General features: G+C 42.1%; 1 protein-coding gene across 5 annotated transcripts in view; it reads right to left on the bottom strand.

Annotated features, from left to right (window-relative positions):
* The window catches only part of LDB2 (LIM domain binding 2), a 564,531-nt gene that overhangs the window by 11,827 nt on the left and 535,681 nt on the right, over nucleotides 1–17,023 (bottom strand). For 2 of the 5 annotated variants that reach the window (XM_075346907.1, XM_075346910.1), the window contains exons 6-8: nucleotides 10,454–10,577; nucleotides 4,386–4,522; nucleotides 1,110–1,184 (exon numbers count right to left, since the gene is read on the bottom strand). In XM_075346907.1, the coding sequence (XP_075203022.1) occupies nucleotides 1,110–1,184; nucleotides 4,386–4,522; nucleotides 10,454–10,577 (336 nt within the window). The remainder of the gene's footprint in view (nucleotides 1–1,109; nucleotides 1,185–4,385; nucleotides 4,523–10,453; nucleotides 10,578–17,023) is intronic. The other 3 variants (XM_075346909.1, XM_075346911.1, XM_075346908.1) reach the window with 2 other exon arrangements.

Genomic DNA, 17,023 nt, shown 5'->3' on the forward strand with positions numbered 1-17,023 from the left:
ATGAGTATGGCTAATTTGTAGTGTTTTACATATCTGTATGTGGATGTGTCAAAGCGCCTGGTGAGGTGCGAAACAGTGCAGTCATCCTCTATGCCCCCCTCTAACCCCCCCTGCCTTCCATGTACTTTGATTGAATAAAATAAGCTGCATTGCTACGGTGAGTGCCCTCTGCTCTTTTCATTAACTTTTACATATCTATACCTTTGGTAAAGTGTGAGTTTGCATGGATATCCCCTTTAACTAAATGCAAAAAAATTAAAGCGGATCAACCACCAGGATTTTCATATATAAACTAAACCCAGTGCAATACTGGCGCTATCATACTGATTCTATACATAGCTTTAGTTGTGAGATCGGATGTATAGTTTCTGAAATACAGGCAAGTAACATTTGTGAAATCCACTGTTATTACAAGGGGAGGAGAGAGGGACAAAGGACAGGGGGAGGAAGGACAAGCAGCAGACAGGGAATGGAATAACAAACAAAACCTGACCCATATATTAGATATTCTGTAGCTGCTATCAATCAAATAACAGAACATTTCACAAACTTTACTTGCCTATATTCCAGAAAGTATACATCCGATCTCACAACTAAAGGTATGTATAGAATCGGCATGATAGCGCCGGTATAGCACTGGCTTTAGATTATATAGGAAAATCCTGGTGGTTGGTCCTCTTTAAGGGTGGATAAGATGGATAATCCATGTACAAATGTGCCCCTTCCCTTGAGTTACTGACCCCTTTTGTATGCGGTATTTCAGGATCTCTGACCTATCACATATACAGGGCCACGTAGCAGTGATTTTGTATCTGATATGTCTGTATGACATCAGAGAATAGAATAATATAAAATTCCCATTAGGGACAAGAACCATAACTTACATGATTAGAGCAAGGAAATGGGTATGTCATACACACAACCAAACCGGTCCATATTCCATGATAATTTCATGCATGCCTTCTATGTATGCAACCATACAAGCATATCTTCAATAGGGATAGATTTAGCAGCAGGACAAGCCTGCAATAAGGAAATTATCATGGAATAGGCACTGGTTTGGCATAACAGGCCCAAAATGGATTTTTTTGCCTGGGCCCATTACTTACCAAACCGTTCCGTATTCCACGATAATTCCTCCTGACTCTCGTCTTATCGCCTATGCATTTTTTTGTAGTGATGAGCTGTAAATAAAGGGGGAATTTTGTTAAAGAAGAGATTAGAAGAGAAGTCACACATATAACACAGTGCAGTTAGAGACATTTAGGCATTTCCCAACAAAATACTTGCAAAATATTTCAATATCAGTTTTAATTAACATACTTCTGTAACAATTAATAGAAAAATGTAATTTATAATATAGTCCATGTGCAATGATAAAATAAACTCAGGCTTCACTCATAAAATGCTCATATTAGTGTCATGATTATACAGCCATTTTTATGTTGATATTCAAAGTAAGTACATCAGTCTCTTCAGGTGTAATGGATCAATTTATGCAGTTTGTAGTGTTAAATTTGGTGATATGGCTTCTTTAATTTTGTTTTTCAATAATTATAAGGTTGTCCAAAACTTAACTAATTTTAACCCCTTTATGACTTTTGAATGACTCCATTCATTTTATCATGTGATGCATGGAAAAGAGGGCAAACAAATTCCATGCGCATTGAAATTGCAAAAAAAGTGCAATTCCATAATTGATTTTTTTAATCCTTGAGAAAGCAACAATACCCCCGCGAAACGTGCGTTGGTGGTGATCCTGTGTTCCTCCATGGGGGATCTTTATTGATGTGGGACTGAACCTCTGTTTTTCCCGCTGCACTCGCACTTTAGGTAAGAGTAATGGCCCTCTGCCTTAATGGTTGCCTCCTTTAAGTCCACTTCATGAATATCTGATATTGGAAGATTTCTCCTTTATTGATATATACAATTCCTCTACACTTTTTGTGAGGCAATTATTATTAGGCTGAGGCCCATCTCCCAGTGATTATCATGTTCTCCCCCTACCTTCGGTCGGGGATCTCATGATGATCTAGGGTTTTGGTCCAGCCCCCTTCACTTGCACTTTATATTTTCCATGGGCTATATCTGATCAATTATTTTAGATTTTTACCCTTCTCTTTGTATCCACCTTATATGTTGATGCGATATATGGATTATCTGTCCACTTTATTTTGTATAACCTCTTGTGGATTCTAGAGGGGTGATTTATATGTAGGATTGGGCGTGACCCATGGATTATTATTACATATCATGTATCCCCCTTTTCTTTTATGGTAGATTTTTATGCTGTGATATCCTGTTCTGTGTGTGTTTTTGAATAAAGATTTACATTATTTGCACAAATACTCTCTCCCGTTTTGATGTCTGTATTGAGTAGTGCTAGCACTGACTCAGTCTTATTGGGGCTGACTCTGTGTTTTTTCATATGGCTCTTATATTGAGAATTGTTGCACTAAAGTGATAATATCCTGTCTAACCTTTGATTTTATAAAAGCTACACTAAAAAGCTCAGTAAGTGACACATCGCTGGAATCAAGGTCTCTTTCTCTACATTGTGCTGGTCTCAGATAAGGTAGCAAAAACTTGGTGCCAGTTTCTGTGTATTGGGTGTATGTCCCATGTACATGCATACCAATGTGGCAGGAATAGTTTTATATCGAATGTATATTTTTTGGCAATATTTTTCCATCATTATAATCTTTATTAAAAATATAACTTAGAAATCTTGCAAATTTCCCACTGTCTTTTTTAGACACTAACTTCTTATTTTCAGAAAATTCACATGAACATTAGCAGCAATAGATTGACTCAGACCCGATCTTTTGTATTGAAGCATCTTATGAGCGTGTGCAAATAGAAGGGAGGAGAAGCAGGGTCCATTGTGACAGCTATTGTGTTATCAGCTGTGTACGGCTGTGTCATTGCAATCCTGCCTCTGCTGATCATAATCCTGCTGAAAAGCCTTCCTGTTGTGAACACGTTTTCCAGTTTGGGGCTCCCTCTTGTGGTCAGTGCTGGCGATGCAGTTGATGTGTGGAGAGAACACAACTGTGGAGAACTGGCAATTAGGGTCAGATTGGGCTATTTAACTGAGTAGTTTTCCCTGGTTACTTGCCGGTGGTCAATTGCTCCTGTGTGTTAAGGACATTCTGTAACCAGCTCTGCTCACTTCCAGAACTCCTCTCAGATATGTGGTCTTTGTACCTTTGCTGTTTGTTTTCCATTTTCTTGTTGCTCTCTCTGCTTTGATACTAATGCATGATACTTACTTTCTCTGTGTGGAGTTCGTGGTGGAATGGGATCATTCCCTGCTGGGAGTGTCTGTGTACTCAATTCCATGATTCTGCAAGGTATTGTGTTTGCTATGCTTGATATTAATTCAGTCCTTCATCTGTATTAGTGTTTTTGAATCCCAGTAACATCAGAGTGCTGATACAGTGGTGGAGAGGTTGTGTGACCTCAGGATTTTTCCATATCAGAAGTGCTGGTATATATTAGGGTTTTTACGGCTGCAGACAGTTGCTCTTTCCTATCCTTTCCTATAAAGATAGTTTGGGCCTCACCTTTTGCTGAATCTGTCTTTTCTGGCTTTGTATTGTATTTTTCTTTATCACCGTAGCCTTTACATGTGGGGGGCTATCTATCTATCTTTAGGGACTACTCCGAGGCAGTTTAGCTTTCTTATATTTCTATCTAGACAAAACAATCACTGATTTCGGGGAGACCAGCCAGAGAAAACACTGCCGTGTTGAGACTTCTAACAGAGGCTCCACTGACTTTTTTGATTTATATTTCTTTGTGAGATTATTTAGTTCTCCGGTTTGTCGAGGAGTCCAGGTCATCGTAGGCACGCTCCACAGCTATTGTTAGTTGTGTGTCAGGATTAGATCTGCAGTCAGTTACGTTTCCAGCCACTCTGTTACCTTTTTGGGTTTCCGCATTTTTTGATCCTCCTCGGTCCCTGAATCATAACATCTTCCTATAGGACAGGAAATATAGATCTAAAATGACCCCAGTGGTCAGTGTGAAAATTGCAAGGTTACTAATTTTGTTTTTTAATAAAGATCATAATATGGTAAAAATAAAAAAAATGATAAATGGTTAAAAAATACATTTAACACAAAAACTTAATTTAAGCAATGGGTCATTTTTTGACAACACATTGCCTTCAATTTATGTGATTTGTGGTCGGACCCCAATTCTCCCACAGGATATCTCTACAGTGTGTATTTTCGTGTACTTTACTAAGTGATATTCATGATTATTTGTTATATACTTTATATTATCACCTTCTGAGAACTACTGATCATTTTCCATTCATGCCCTTAACAAAAAGTGACACGCAAGATATACAAGACCAGCAATAACCAGAGGATACTTACAGGTACTTGACTGGATAGGTTGAGATTTGCGGCTGGTATTTTTTTCTTGGAGTATGTGCTGTTTGTGTTGTTTCCTGTGCTGCTGGTAGAGTTTTTCCTTTTCCGCCTCTTGGTGGTCGTCTGTCTTGTTGGTTCTGCTGTGAAGCATACATATTATAGCTAGATTAGTGATCATATGACCGCCATGTCTTCAAGTGATTACAGAACTTGTAATTACAGCTATTCATGAAAGGCTAGCTGCATCTATAGAATAGAGTCCATTAAAGGGTATGTTCCCTACTTGGATAACCCCTTCTCATTCCCCTTGTTTGCTCCCATAAAAATAATAAATAAGCCTATACTCACCTCCAATGCGGCCATGGTTCGAGTAATGTCTAAAGCCGTGTTCCCGGGGTCACGTGACACGCGAGCCTCGTGACCAATCAACGCCCAGTGTTTGTTTCACCACCATTGAACATTTCAGCAGGATGTGAGTACTGCGCTGACTTCCTACTCAAATGTCCGAAGGTGGGGAAAAGGAGCCGTCACTGATTGGTCGCTGGGCTCGCATGTGAGACCCGGGAATGCAATTTTAAACATCACTTGAACCACGGCCGCACCGAAGGTGAGTATAGAGTTATTTATTTTTCTGGAGCAAACAAGGGCCATGAGAAAGGGTTGTCCAAGATGTGGACAAGGCCTTCAAATCCAACCTGGTTTATGGCATCTTTTATGTATGCCAATCCTGTTGAACGGTAACATGCCTTCCAGTTGACATCATTGCAGTGAAGTGAGAGTCATGGGGAGATATCGGGATGTGTCTCAACCCCTCTTTTCTCTGCCATTTCATATAACCTTATTTCCATCAGTCTACCGATCACTACTCTGGGACTGGTAATGTCCTACTGTCAAAATGAGACTGTAAAATATCATGGGGGCGCCCACCTACTCTACCTTGTATTATTTTTATGATCAGTCAACATTGAATTTTAAGTCTTGAAGACTTCTATTTAAGGATGTCTCAATGAATTGCTGTAGTGATGAGTGAGCACTACTGTGCTCGGGTGCTTGGTGCTTATAACGACCAGTTAGACACTTGGATGGACTCGACTCGTGTACTGAGTATAATGGAAGTTATTTGCAGCTTGCACCCTCTTGCACCTCTCCAATCTATCCTAACCTCTGCGGTCCGATTAATCCACCTCTCCCCTTGCTATTCCCTGGCCTCGCCACTCTGCGAATCCCTTCACTGACTTCCCATTACCCAAAGACTCCAGTTCAAAACCCGAACCATGACATACAAACCATCCACCACCTGTCTCCTCCATACATCTGTGACCTAGTCTCCCGGTACTTATCTACATGCAACCTCCAATCCTCACAAGATCTCCTTCTCTTCTCCCCTCTTATCTCCTCTTCCAACAATCATATACAAGATTTCTCCTGTGCCTCCCTGTTGTGAATGTCAGTTATGCTTTGGCTGTGGGAGGCTCCCTCTGGTGGCCAGGAATGGTTTGGACTTAGACCAGGTGTGTTGAGCAATGGGCGTTTCCATTGCTAACTCTCTGCTTATTTAAATCCTGGTCTGATAGCAGGCTATGCCGGATGTCAGTTGTTCTTTGTATCACCAGCCTGCTTCATTCTGCTCCACACCACATCTACCCCAGATAAGTGCTTTGCTCTTTATTTATTGTTTGGTTCTTTTGCTCTTATCTGGGTTTGTCATTTGCTGTGGTTGTTTTCAGTTTATTTGCATGCAGGGATTTTCCCCCTCAGTTGCTTGGCTGGGGAACTCCCTGCAGTTCTGTTTGGAGTATAGCTCCTTTAAGTCCATGTGTTTGTGGCTTTCTGAATTTGTTATGATTCTTGTTTTCTGTTCATTGGTATGACAAGAGCACCTGGTATAGGACGGAGTTCAGATTGTGCGATCTGAGGGCCTTTTTGTACTATCAGGAATTTGGAATTTTGCAGGGGTTTTCTCTGGCCATCAGTCCCTTTCCTGTCCTTTCCTATGTTAGTCAGTGGGGGCCTCACCTTTTGCTAATCCTGTCATCTATCTGTGTATTGTGTTTTTCCTATATCACCGCAGTCTTTGAATGTGGGGGGCTTGCTATTCTTGTCTATTTTCTGAGGCAGAGAGTTATTCATCTTTCCTTCCTTTAGGATAGCTAGTTCTCCGGCTGGGTTCGCGGTGCACAGGATGTTAGTTCACCCCTCGGTTACTTCTAGTGTTGATGGTTAGTAAGGGGATGGCGGCCAGATTAGTTGCCAATGCTCTTGTCACTTTTTACCAATGATTTGTGGTGGTCTTACATGATTCCGGATCATAACACCTCCCCTATACTCTGGAATGCTCTACCCCACTATATCAGACTCTCACCTACTGTGGAAACCTTCAAAAGGAACCTGAAGACCCACCTCTTCCGATAAGCCTACAACCGGCAGTAACCCTCAGACCAGTACACCACTCCGCAACAAGCTCTGTCCTCACCTACTGTATCCTCACTCATCCCCTGTAGACTGTGGGCGCTCGTGGGCAGGGTCCTCTCTCCTCCTGTACCAGTCTGTTTTTGTAATGTTCCTGATTATTGTACTTGTTTTTATTTATACCCTTTTCACTTGTACAGCTCCATGGAATAAATGGTGCTATAATACTAATAAATAATAAGATCTTCAGGAAAAATGTATGAGTTCTCCCTTGACGTCCATTATACTCGGCACAGAAGTTGAGCCTGTCAAAGCATCCGACTGTCCATTACGAGTACATAGCACCCGAGCATGGTAGTGTTCACTCATCACTAAATTGCTGTTCTTTTCCTCTGTGAAGAACCTGTTTGCTTGTAATATTTCCCAGAGATGCATTGAATCAGTCTACCTTCAAAAGCTTGGTGATCTCCTTATGGAGAAACATAACCCTTACCCAACCAGATAGTCTCTCATTGTACTGATAAGGGGCAAGAACTCCAAAATGCTAGCAAGCAAATAGAGGTATCTTTGTTTGGTTTGGAAATTTATCTACTGTATTTATTATTCATGTGGCAAAGGCACTTTAACCCATTAAATTGGAGCTGTCACTGTTCAAAACTGGCCAGATGTTTCCATTTTTTTATTCCCGGTGCTCCCCTGATTATTCTGCTTTTTTCTTTTTAAACTTCCATCATATGGTTCCAGAAATATAGGCCCTTTACTGTTTAGTTTTAATTTTTCTGGGGGGATGTTACTCACAAGATCCTCTGGGGCGTGTTTAGTAGTAACCATTTGGTTAAAAAAAATAAGAAAAAAAAATACTACATGAAAAGGCCCATATCTCTGGAACAGTATGACAGATTTGAAAAATGAAAAATCTAGAACACATAGGGGAGCAGTGAGAGTAAAATAAGGACAAAAACTGGACACTTTTTACTGGTAATAGGTCCTCTTTAATAATCCAGGAATTTTCATTTTTGAGCTTTCATTTTTTTTCTCCCCTTCTTCCAAGAGCCATGACTTTTATATTTTTCTGTTGATATGAAGACTTATGTTTTGGAGGACGAGTTGTAGTTTTGAATGATAGCATTCATTTTATCACAGCTCTTTACTGAAAATCAGAAAAACAAAACCCTGTAATATCTTTTTTTGGGCTCTATGTTTATGGCATTCATTGCTTGGTAAATATGATCTAGCAACATGAATTTTTGGTTAATCCGATTACAGTAATACCAAACTTTTACGGAATTTTTATTTTAGCGATGAAAAAAAATAAATTTGGAAACATACAAGTTTTGTTTCGATCACCATTTTCTGACTTGTCACTTTTTAATTTTTTTTCGGTTGATAGAGCTGTGCATGGGCTTGTTTTTTGCACCCTGAGCTGATGGTTTTACTGATACCCATTTGTTGTACACAATTTAAGGTTTTTTTTTCTTCCGTTTCAATAATTTTATAATTTGATAGCTGGACCACAATGATACCAAATGTTTTTACTTTCTTTTATTTCTTTATTTTTAAGTGCGTGATAGTAATTTTTATATTTTTAACTTGATTTATATATTTTTTAAAACATTTGTTTTCTATTTATGTCTTCACCCCATGGTGGACTTAAGCCTGCGATTTGCCTTGCAGACCACCTCTTTCAATTCATCCTCTACGTCAATTTGAAAATGGTTAAAGAGAACCTGTCCGATGGAATATGCAGCCAGACCCACAAGCAGTTCTGTGTGTATATTGCTAATTCCTGCCTGTCAGTCCCTGTATATAGCAGCATAGACAAAGAGATCTTTAGAAAAAGTATTTGTAAACATCCTTTATGATATGCTAATGAGCGCAGAGACTAGTCGCAAGGGCGTTCCTGCGTTCATTCCACCTTCTTAGCATGATGCATACCCACAGGAGTGTGCTAACATGCTATTCAATGCCCACTGCACAGTGTCATCATCAACAGGGACGCGTGTACCTGTGTCCTTTGCATCGCCTCAGAATGCCAGGCATAGGGTCAGTGAGCATGATCAGAAGTCTCCGGCACTTTCGGTCATGTGCACTATACCAATTTGAAGGCACGACTCATACACCCGGCTTCATAGTGTGCATGACCGGAAGTCTGGGGATCATGCGCACTGAGCCTAAACCCAGTGTCAGGCGCGGTGGCAGCAGAAGTGAGCACGACCATCCTCTGACTCTGCAAATTCATAAGCATGTTAGCACCCCCACCGGGGCGTGCTATCATGCTAATGTCGCAGGCGGAGGGGACGCGCTCGCCACGCTCGGGTCCGGGGCTTCTGCTGCTGCTCGGTGGCTCGAGCGGTGGGCCGGACCCGGGGACTCGAGCAGCGCTCCTCATCCACGAGTGAAAAGGGGATGGTTTGTTTTGTTTTTTTATCACCACAGGTCGTGGTGATAAAGGGCACCACCGCTGCTGGTGACGGGGATCCCGGGAGCGATGGTAGGGAGCAGCTAGGATGTTGTCCCCTCCGTGGGTAAGGTTTGGTGATCCCGGGGCCTGGTGGTGTAACGGGGAGGCTGGATGACTGGGGTGCAGGGTTGCAGGGGCAGCGCGGCGCGGTGCCGGATGGCACTGGTGTACTCACTCAGGCAGTCAATGACAGAGTCTCTGGTAAACCAAACGGCTGGATGGATGGGTCCCGCAGCCGGCTGCAGTGTTTGTGCTCTCCCCGGACGGCTGATAGTGGCTGTCTTTCCCTGCACCTTGTTAGAATGTTCTGACTCCTGTGGTTGCCCACCGGTAGTCCGCTCCCCGGCGTATAGGTACCGAAGGAGCCCGTTTTGCCCGCAGGTGCTGGCCCTTGGATCTCTAGCCTATGGCGGTGGCTGTATATCCTCACGGTGTGGACTGTTGCTTTCTGTCGGGTCTTGGTTGTTGGGAAACCCCTGGGGTTCCGGTCACACTCGGATTTGACCGTTGTCGGCGGCTCCAAGCCTAGTCGGGTTCCGATGGCCCTGCCTGTGTGCTTAGCTTCACTCCACTCCCCGGTTCGGTACCGGCGGGCCGCCGCCCGACCCCGGTCCTACGGTTCTGCAAAGATCCACTAACTCCTGCAGACAGCCACCACCGTCTGCCAACCTTGCTGTTTGTGTCTGGGCCCCTACCCAGACACCAACAGTTTCTGACCTCTCACTTTCACTGTCTACACAAATATGTCACTTTTCCCGCCTCCAGACCTGTGAACTCCTCGGTGGGTGGGGCCAACTGCCTGGCTCCGCCCCACCTGGTGTGGCGATCAGACCCTGGAGGGAGGCAACAAGGGTTTTTGTTTGACTGTTGTGACTGTTTAGGGAAGGAGGTGTGTATGTTGTAATGTCTGTGACTACCTGGCTAGTCCAGGGCGTCACACTAAGGGGGCCGACTAGCCAAGAGAACTAGCACCCTTGTGACTAGTCATGGGCCTCATTAGCGTATAATGAAGGATCTTTAGAAATACTTTTTCTAAAGATCTCTTTATCTATGCTACTAGATGCTGGGACGGTTAGGCAGGGATTAGAAATATGCACCCGGAACTGCTCGTGGTTCTGGATGCATTTTGCACCTGACAGGTTCCCTATAAAAAACCTGTGAATGGATATAACAAGAGCAGTCACGTAAGGGCCACACTTACCTGGTGGTGCAACCATTCGCTGCCATTTTTGAAACAAACAGGTTTTCAGACAGTCCCGTGGACTTAGGTTATACGTTTTATGTCTTGACATTAATTCTTGCATTGGCTCCAGTATTACACACAACTACAAAAAAGCACAAATTCAAGATATTATGATCAACAGCTCCGAAAAGATATCATTGGTTTACTAAGACACTCTAAAAATATATCTTTATTGAAGCTGACCTATCCGCTCTTAGGAAATGTCAGTTTTAGTAAATAAAATAAGAATTTTGGATCATGTGTTTATCGTTCTGTGATAGTACGTTCCTCAGTTCTTCTGGATTGCTTATAAATAAACTGACAACTGGGCGGTACCGTAGCAGCCTTTATGTAAAGAGATGATTTCCCACATGTCAGCACTGATTAGACAGTATAAGGACTCATACAAATGACTGTATTTTCAGTTTGAATGTGATTGGAAAAAACATCTGCATGTCTTGGCAGAAAAAAACACATTGAACAGAACGTGCATTTTTTACTTGTTTTCAATGCGATATTGATGCTTTCGGAGCCTGGAGATAGATACAGATAGATAAATAGTAAGGTAGATAGCTAGATAGGTAGATAGAAATGTGCCGCCCCCGTGGAAGCAGCCGAGCTGCTCGGATCTGGGTTCTCTGTGGCTTTGAGTAGAAAGTCCCATCCCCCTCGTTGCGCTAGTGCCCCGATTTTGGAGCGGTTGGGAATGAATCTTGAAGGCTCTGTTCTCCACAGGTAAATTATCAGGTTGCATGCAGCTACTTTCCGACCTAGGGTCCACGTAACCCGTCATGACTCGAGCCCGGACCGGTGACGGTGAAAGGCCACCGGCTGTCCTGCTCGACAGATCCGAGCCCCTTGCCACAATCCCCTGTGACCGGGGTCCGACTCCTCTAGGCCCAGGCCACCGACTGCAACCTAGACAGTTTCCTTATGGGAGTCACCGCTTCCGACCTCCTCAGAGCTCCTCACTGCTCAAGGGTTACTCTCTCACCAGAACTCGTTAACCGACTCTCTAACCGACTGACTACACTCCTCACCTCCCCTCCCTGACCCCCCAGGTGGGCGATTCTATTCCACTGAAGCCGTCCACTGGTGTGTCTGGTGGGTGTGGTGCAGGGTGTATCTAGGATTTGATTTGCTGTTGTAGGCAACACCATTTGGTTAGGAACCCATAACCAAGAGGGAGGTGGATACTGCACGGGAGGGTAGATTGTGCAATACCCTGTGATGACCTGATAGTCCAGGGGCGTCACAGATACAACTGAAACCAGAAGTTTACAGGTGTGTCTCTAATTAACTCAGATGTTGCCAATAAACCTATCAAAAGCTTCCAAAGACATGACATCATCATATGAGCTGTCCCATATTGTTTAAAGGCATAGTACTCTTAAGGTCCTGTCATACGCTACGATATATCTAACGATATGTCGGCGGGGTCACGGAGTATGTGACGCACATCCGGCATCGTTAGAGATGTCGTAGCGTGTGACACCATCGAACGACTGTGAACGAGCAAAAATGCTCACCTTATCGTTGCTCGTCGACATGTCGTTCATTTTCATAATGCCGTCCTCCCTTCTGTGCGCCGTTTGTTCATCGTTCCCAGGGCAGCACACATCGCTACGTGTAACACCCCGGGAATGACAAACACAGCGTTCCTGCGTCCCGCCAGCAATGCGGAAGGAAGGAGGTGGACGGGATGTTATGTCCCGCTCATCTCCGCCCCTTCGCTGTGACGCCGAACGTCCCTCCTCTTCAGGAAGAGTATGTTCGCCGCCCACAGCGACGTCGTTAGGGAGGTAAGTACGTGTGACAGGGAGTTAATGACTTTGTGCGCCACGGGCAACTAATTGCCCGTGACACACAAACGACGGGGGTGGGTGCGATCGCTCATGCGATCGCACGACATATCGGCGAGTGTGATGCCGCCTTTAGTGTATGTAAACTTTTGAAGAAAGTAATAAAAATGCCTTAAAATATTCTCTCTCTCATTATTCTGGCATTTGGCTAATATAAATAATTTTGGTTCCTAATTAAACTAAAACGGGAAATGTTTATTCTGATTTCTATTCAGATAGTGAGAAAAACATGCAGATGTGTCTTTTTAGATAGTGAATGTAAACTTCTAGATAGATAAATACATAGACTTCTTGTAGAGCTTTCTATTAACTGAATAAAGAAATAATTTAAAGAAAAAAAGGACATGGGTTCCCCCTATATTTGATAACCAGCAAAGGTAAAGTAGACAGCTGTGAGCTGATATTATTAGGCTGGTACAGTTCATGGATATTGGTCCCTTCCCATCCTAAAAAGAGCAGCTGCCTCAGAAATGGCACATCCATTAGCTGAGCCAATTCTGGTGATTTGACTAAGCCCTTCCCAATTGCCCTGGTGCTGAACAAACAATCAGGTAGTAGTAGTTGGGGTTAATGTCAGCTGTGTAGTGACAGCTGGCATCAAGCCCTGGTATTAATAATGGAGAGGCATCTATCAGACACCCCCATTACTAACTCAGTAATAAAAAAAAGAAGAATCACACACAAAAGAAATTACTTTATTGAAAATAAAATTTTCCCCAACACACGTTTTCTGATGTCTCTTCTCTTTAGAGGTGCCGGGTCTCATGCAGCACAACGTGTACTTGCAAGCAAAGTCTATGGAATGTTAGAATGATGCTCCATAGACTTTGATCATCAGATTCATTGTGGACTACTTTGGACCTGCTGAGGATTTCTTCTTTTTTTTGGGAATAAAGTGATGAATGAGGGAAAGCGTCTTGTTTTATTTTCCTTTGTTTTTATGTTTCTGGATTTTTTGCACCAGGGCAATTGGAAATAGTTGGGTCGAAATGCCATAATTGTAGCATCTAATGTGATGCACCACTTTTGGGGTGCCTGCATGCTGGTAGTTTTAGGTTGGGAAGGGTCCAATAACCATGGACCTTCCCTGCCTGATAATACCAGCCCCCAGCTGTCTGCTTTAGGCTATGTGCGAACGTGTGCATTTTCCTTGCTTTTGGGTTGCTTTTTAAACTGCCCTGTGTCAATGACAAAATGCATGTGTTTTGCTTCCCCAGCAAAGTCTATAAGAAATCAGATTTTCCTTCCACACATTGCTTTTTTTAGGCAGCGTTTTGTTTGACAAATATTTGTCAAAATCGTGGCTTAAAAAAAAAGCAGCATGTCACTTCTTCAGTTCATTTTGGTTGCATTATCCACCCACTGACTTCTCAATCTCAAAACATGCTGTTTAAAATGCGCCCAAAACGTGCCGAAAATGCATGCGTTTTTAACGCTTTTTTTTGTCAAACGCAGTTTAACATTTGTCAAAACGCTGCAGCTTAGTTGTCAAGCCAGAACACAGATGTGTGCACATAGCCTTACTTTTACTGGTTATAAAAAATGGGGGTGAGGGGGCCCAAGACATTTTTTTTAAATATTAATTTATTTGGTTAATAGAAAGCTCTAGAAGCTAGTTATCTACTATCCATCTGTCTAGCTCTAGGATCTATATGCTTTAAATTGCATTCATTGCTGTCTAAAAACACTAGAGATTATTTTCTGCATCAAATCTGCAATTCACAAATAAGCAATGTGTACATGACACTTCCGGATTCCCATTGATATTTCTGCCATCAAGATTACCTTCAGGTTTTGTGACAAATCTGCACTCAAAAATGCATAACAAAATGCAGTAAAAACACAATATGTGCACACTGCCTAAGAGTTTCCCAACAGCCGGAGTGATGCAGGTTGCTGATGCTGGACAGATATGGACTCTATGAATAATGTGATCGGTTACATTTAAAAACAAATATTCAAACAAAATCACAATGGCATAAAGTATTGTACACCGCCGGTGCATGGTTGTGTCCTGTATGTAGATCAGTGAAGGGGTGTAAGCCGCTATGCTGTACACAGCCTGTGGAGAGATGTGGAAGAACACAGCTATTGTTGTCTAATTCTTTTCATTCCCTCTAATATGTTCACACTGTTTTTTTCAGCATTTTTTTTATTATGTCCACTGGAAAAAAAAAAGTCCAAAAAGGCTCCAAGGAAGCACTGAAGAGTATGTTCCATTTCATTTTTATGGAAAAACACCTCGTTCATGTGCTCCAGCAAGTTTTTTTTTTTACATGTTTTTTACTTTTTAGTAAAAGGAGTGACATCCATTCTTCTGGTTTTTTTCTAAGAAGACGCTCCATACTTTACAATAGAAGTCAATGGAAAGGCTAAAAAAAAAAACAAAAAAATTCTCGTGTTTCTTTGGGCATTTTATAAGGTTTTTTTTTTCCACCTCAACAGATGCTCGTGTTTTATTCATTTCTTAATGGATGTAAAAAAACATGAGAAAATTGCTGCCCAAAAATATTAAAAAAAAAGCTACAAAAAAAAAAATAAAAGAAAAAAAATGGAAATGGAAAAATGTTAACAAAAATGTTTTAGAATCCAGTGTGTCCTGCAGTGGGTTCTGCTGATTGACCTTCACCTCGGTGAAAATAAACATAGTATGACCATGCCCATAAGCTGGGTTCACACATAGCGACAACGACGTCGCAGTTACGTCACCTTTTCCTGTGACGCAACAGCGACCTTGTAAGTCGCTGTTATGATCGCTGCTTAGCTGTCAAACACAGCAACGCAGCAGCGATCATAACGACACGCGTCTCTGTACTACATGTGCAGAGAGCAGGGAGCCGCGCACACTGCTTAGCGCTGGCTCCCTGCTCTCCTAGCTACAGTACACATCGGGTTAATTACACGATGTGTACTGCAGCTACATGTGCACAGAGCAGGAGCCGGCACTGGCAGCATCGTTGTTGTCGTCGTCGCTGTGTGTGACACCACCTTAACTCTAGATTTCTAGTAGCCCTTTAAAGGATGAATGGATGAGTTAAATGGATGGATGGATGGAGAGATGGATGGAGAGATGGATGGATAGATGGATGGATAGATGGATGGATGGATGGATGGATGGATGGAGAGATGGATGGAGAGATGGATGGATAGATGGATGGATGGATGGATGGATGGATGGATGGATGGATGGAGAGATGGATGGAGAGATGGATGGAGAGATGGATGGATAGATGGATGGATGGATGGATGGAGAGATGGATGGATAGATGGATGGATGGATGGATGGATGGATGGAGAGATGGATGGAGAGATGGATGGATAGATGGATGGATGGATGGATGGATGGAGAGATGGATGGAGAGATGGATGGATAGATGGATGGATAGATGGATGGATGGATGGAGAGATGGATGGAGAGATGGATGGATAGATGGATGGATGGATGGATGGATGGATGGATGGAGAGATGGATGGAGAGATGGATGGATAGATGGCTAGATACATGGATGGATGGATAGATACATGGATAAATGGATAGATAGATAGATAGATAGATAGATAGATAGATAGATAGATAGATAGACAGATAGATAGATGATAGATGGATAGATAGATAGACAGACAGACAGATAGATAGATATAGGGATAGATAGATAGATAGATGATAGATGGATAGATGGATAGATAGATAGATAGATAGAGGGATAGATAGATAGAGGGATAGATAGAGGGATAGATAGATAGAGGGATAGAGGGATAGATAGAGGGATAGATAGATAGAGGGATAGAGGGATAGATAGATAGATAGATAGAGGGATAGATAGATAGATAGAGGGATAGATAGATAGATAGATAGAGGGATAAATAGATAGATAGAGGGATAGATAGATAGATAGAGGGATAGATAGATAGATAGATAGATGATAGATAGATAGATAGAGGGATAGATAGATAGATAGATAGATGATAGATAGATAGATAGAGGGATAGATAGATAGATAGATAGAGGGATAGATAGATAGATAGATAGATAGATAGAGGGATAGATAGATAGATAGAGGGATAGATAGATAGATAGATAGATAGATAGATAGATGATAGATAGATAGATAGAGGGATAGATAGATAGATAGATAGATGATAGATAGATAGATAGATAGATAGATATAATAGATAGATAGATAGATAGATGATAGATAGATAGATAGAGGGATAGATAGATAGATAGATGATAGATAGATAGATAGATAGATAGATAGAGAGATAGATAGAGGGATAGATAGATAGAGAGATAGATAGAGGGATAGATAGATAGATAGATAGATAGAGGGATAGATAGAGGGATAGATAGATGGATAGATAATGGATAGACGGATAGATAGATAGATACATACATAGCCCCCAATGCTAATATGACACGGGTCAGTGATTGTGTGATGGTATGCAGCTTTGTTCTTCGCCTTTCCATCGTCATTTCACTATCATGTTGTTATTTCAGCCTTTATTTCTGTGTCACAGTGGTAAATAAAAATGGTAAATGCCGGTATGCAGAAGCCTGTGGTGTATCAGGAAGGGTTAACAACAATACATTGCATTCTCTGCTGGCGATGACACTGCAGCTACAAGCAGTGGCCACTAGGGGGAGCTCATGAAACTAAAATCCTTCTATATCGTTTTTTTCGAAAAC

The sequence above is a fragment of the Anomaloglossus baeobatrachus genome, chromosome 1 (assembly GCF_048569485.1).
Source record: "Anomaloglossus baeobatrachus isolate aAnoBae1 chromosome 1, aAnoBae1.hap1, whole genome shotgun sequence".
Classification (NCBI taxonomy): Eukaryota; Metazoa; Chordata; class Amphibia; order Anura; family Aromobatidae; genus Anomaloglossus; species Anomaloglossus baeobatrachus.